General features: G+C 64.0%; 1 protein-coding gene across 1 annotated transcript in view; it reads left to right on the top strand.

Moving 5' to 3' along the window:
- The first annotated feature begins 436 nt into the window (after window positions 1-436).
- LOC108754400 overlaps window positions 437-1,105 on the top strand; it is a 3,374-nt gene continuing 2,705 nt past the window's right edge. Inside the window, exon 1 of the mRNA XM_018496649.1 lies at window positions 437-1,099. Within this exon, the coding sequence (XP_018352151.1) occupies window positions 755-1,099 (345 nt within the window). The 5' untranslated portion in view covers window positions 437-754. The remainder of the gene's footprint in view (window positions 1,100-1,105) is intronic.

The following is a 1,105-nucleotide window of genomic DNA, read 5'->3' as shown; positions in this document are numbered from 1 at the left end:
AGCCAATGCTATCTATTAACGAGAGTAGTTTTTATCGAGTTGCATTCGATTCGACGAATACTCCAATTAGTGTCCCGATATCATCGTCGATCCATTGGTTATCCGCTCGAGGCTCGCGTGTACCTCCGCCCCTGCTCGCTCTTTCGAGCGCCCGCGCCAGTGGTGGTTTACTCGCTCGGCGTCAACCCGCTTCCCTCCGCCTGCCCCTTACCGAGCGCGTTTTCTCTCTCGCGTGCGCGCGCGCAAGAGACAGGCTAGGCTAGGCTAGGCGAGGCGAGGCGAGGCGAAGCGACGCGTTGTCCGCGCCGCGCGCGCGGAGCCGCGCGGAGACGCGCTGATTGTGAGTCGAATCGAGTCGGGTCGAGCCGCGCCGAGCGGTGCCGAGCGGGACCGAGCACCGGGGTCGAGCGGAGCCGAAGGCCCCGCGGTGGCCGCGACGCGCGCGAGTAGCACCACACCGCCGGAGCGTGTGTGTGCGTGCGTGCGCGTTTCTCTCCGCTTTACTACTTCAGTACTCCGCTCCGTTTTCCTCTTCGCTCGTACTCTCCTCTGCCCGGCCGTCCGGAGCAGACACGGAGAGCCGAGAGAGGATAGAGTCTCCCCGTTATTGTCCTTGGCGCGCGTCGTCAGCGTCGAACCGTCAACATCAATCGTAATCGTCGTCATTATTGTTTGTTATCTCCGTTAATCGCCGTCTACGTATATCTTGCCGCGTGTGTACGCCGCGTCCTTCCCTACTGGCCCGCGCGCGTGCATGGACGACACGCGCGCACGAGCCGACGAGGATATAGCCCTGGATTCGTCCCGTTTACGCTCGTCCGCTCGGCTCGGCTCCGCCGCGAGCATCGCCGCTGCCGCTGCCGCTGCCGCTGCCACTGCCACCGCTGCCTCCGTAGCCACTACCACCACCTCCACCACCTCCTCGACCGCCGCCGCCACCTGCCGCGTCGCGAGACGCAAGAAGAAGAAGAGGAGGCGTCAGCGACTTGTTACGAGCAACGACGACGTTCCTGGCGTCGCCGTCGTGGTCACCTCCCGCGGCGTTACCACGTCAAGTAGTAACGTCGCCGTAGCCGAAGACAACACCGCGACCGACGTCGCCACC

The sequence above is a fragment of the Trachymyrmex septentrionalis genome, unplaced genomic scaffold (genome assembly GCF_001594115.1).
Source record: "Trachymyrmex septentrionalis isolate Tsep2-gDNA-1 unplaced genomic scaffold, Tsep1.0 scaffold8, whole genome shotgun sequence".
NCBI lineage: Eukaryota > Metazoa > Arthropoda > Insecta > Hymenoptera > Formicidae > Trachymyrmex > Trachymyrmex septentrionalis.
The sequence above is the reverse complement of the archived record's forward strand: the minus strand, read 5'-3'. Positions and strand labels throughout refer to the sequence as shown.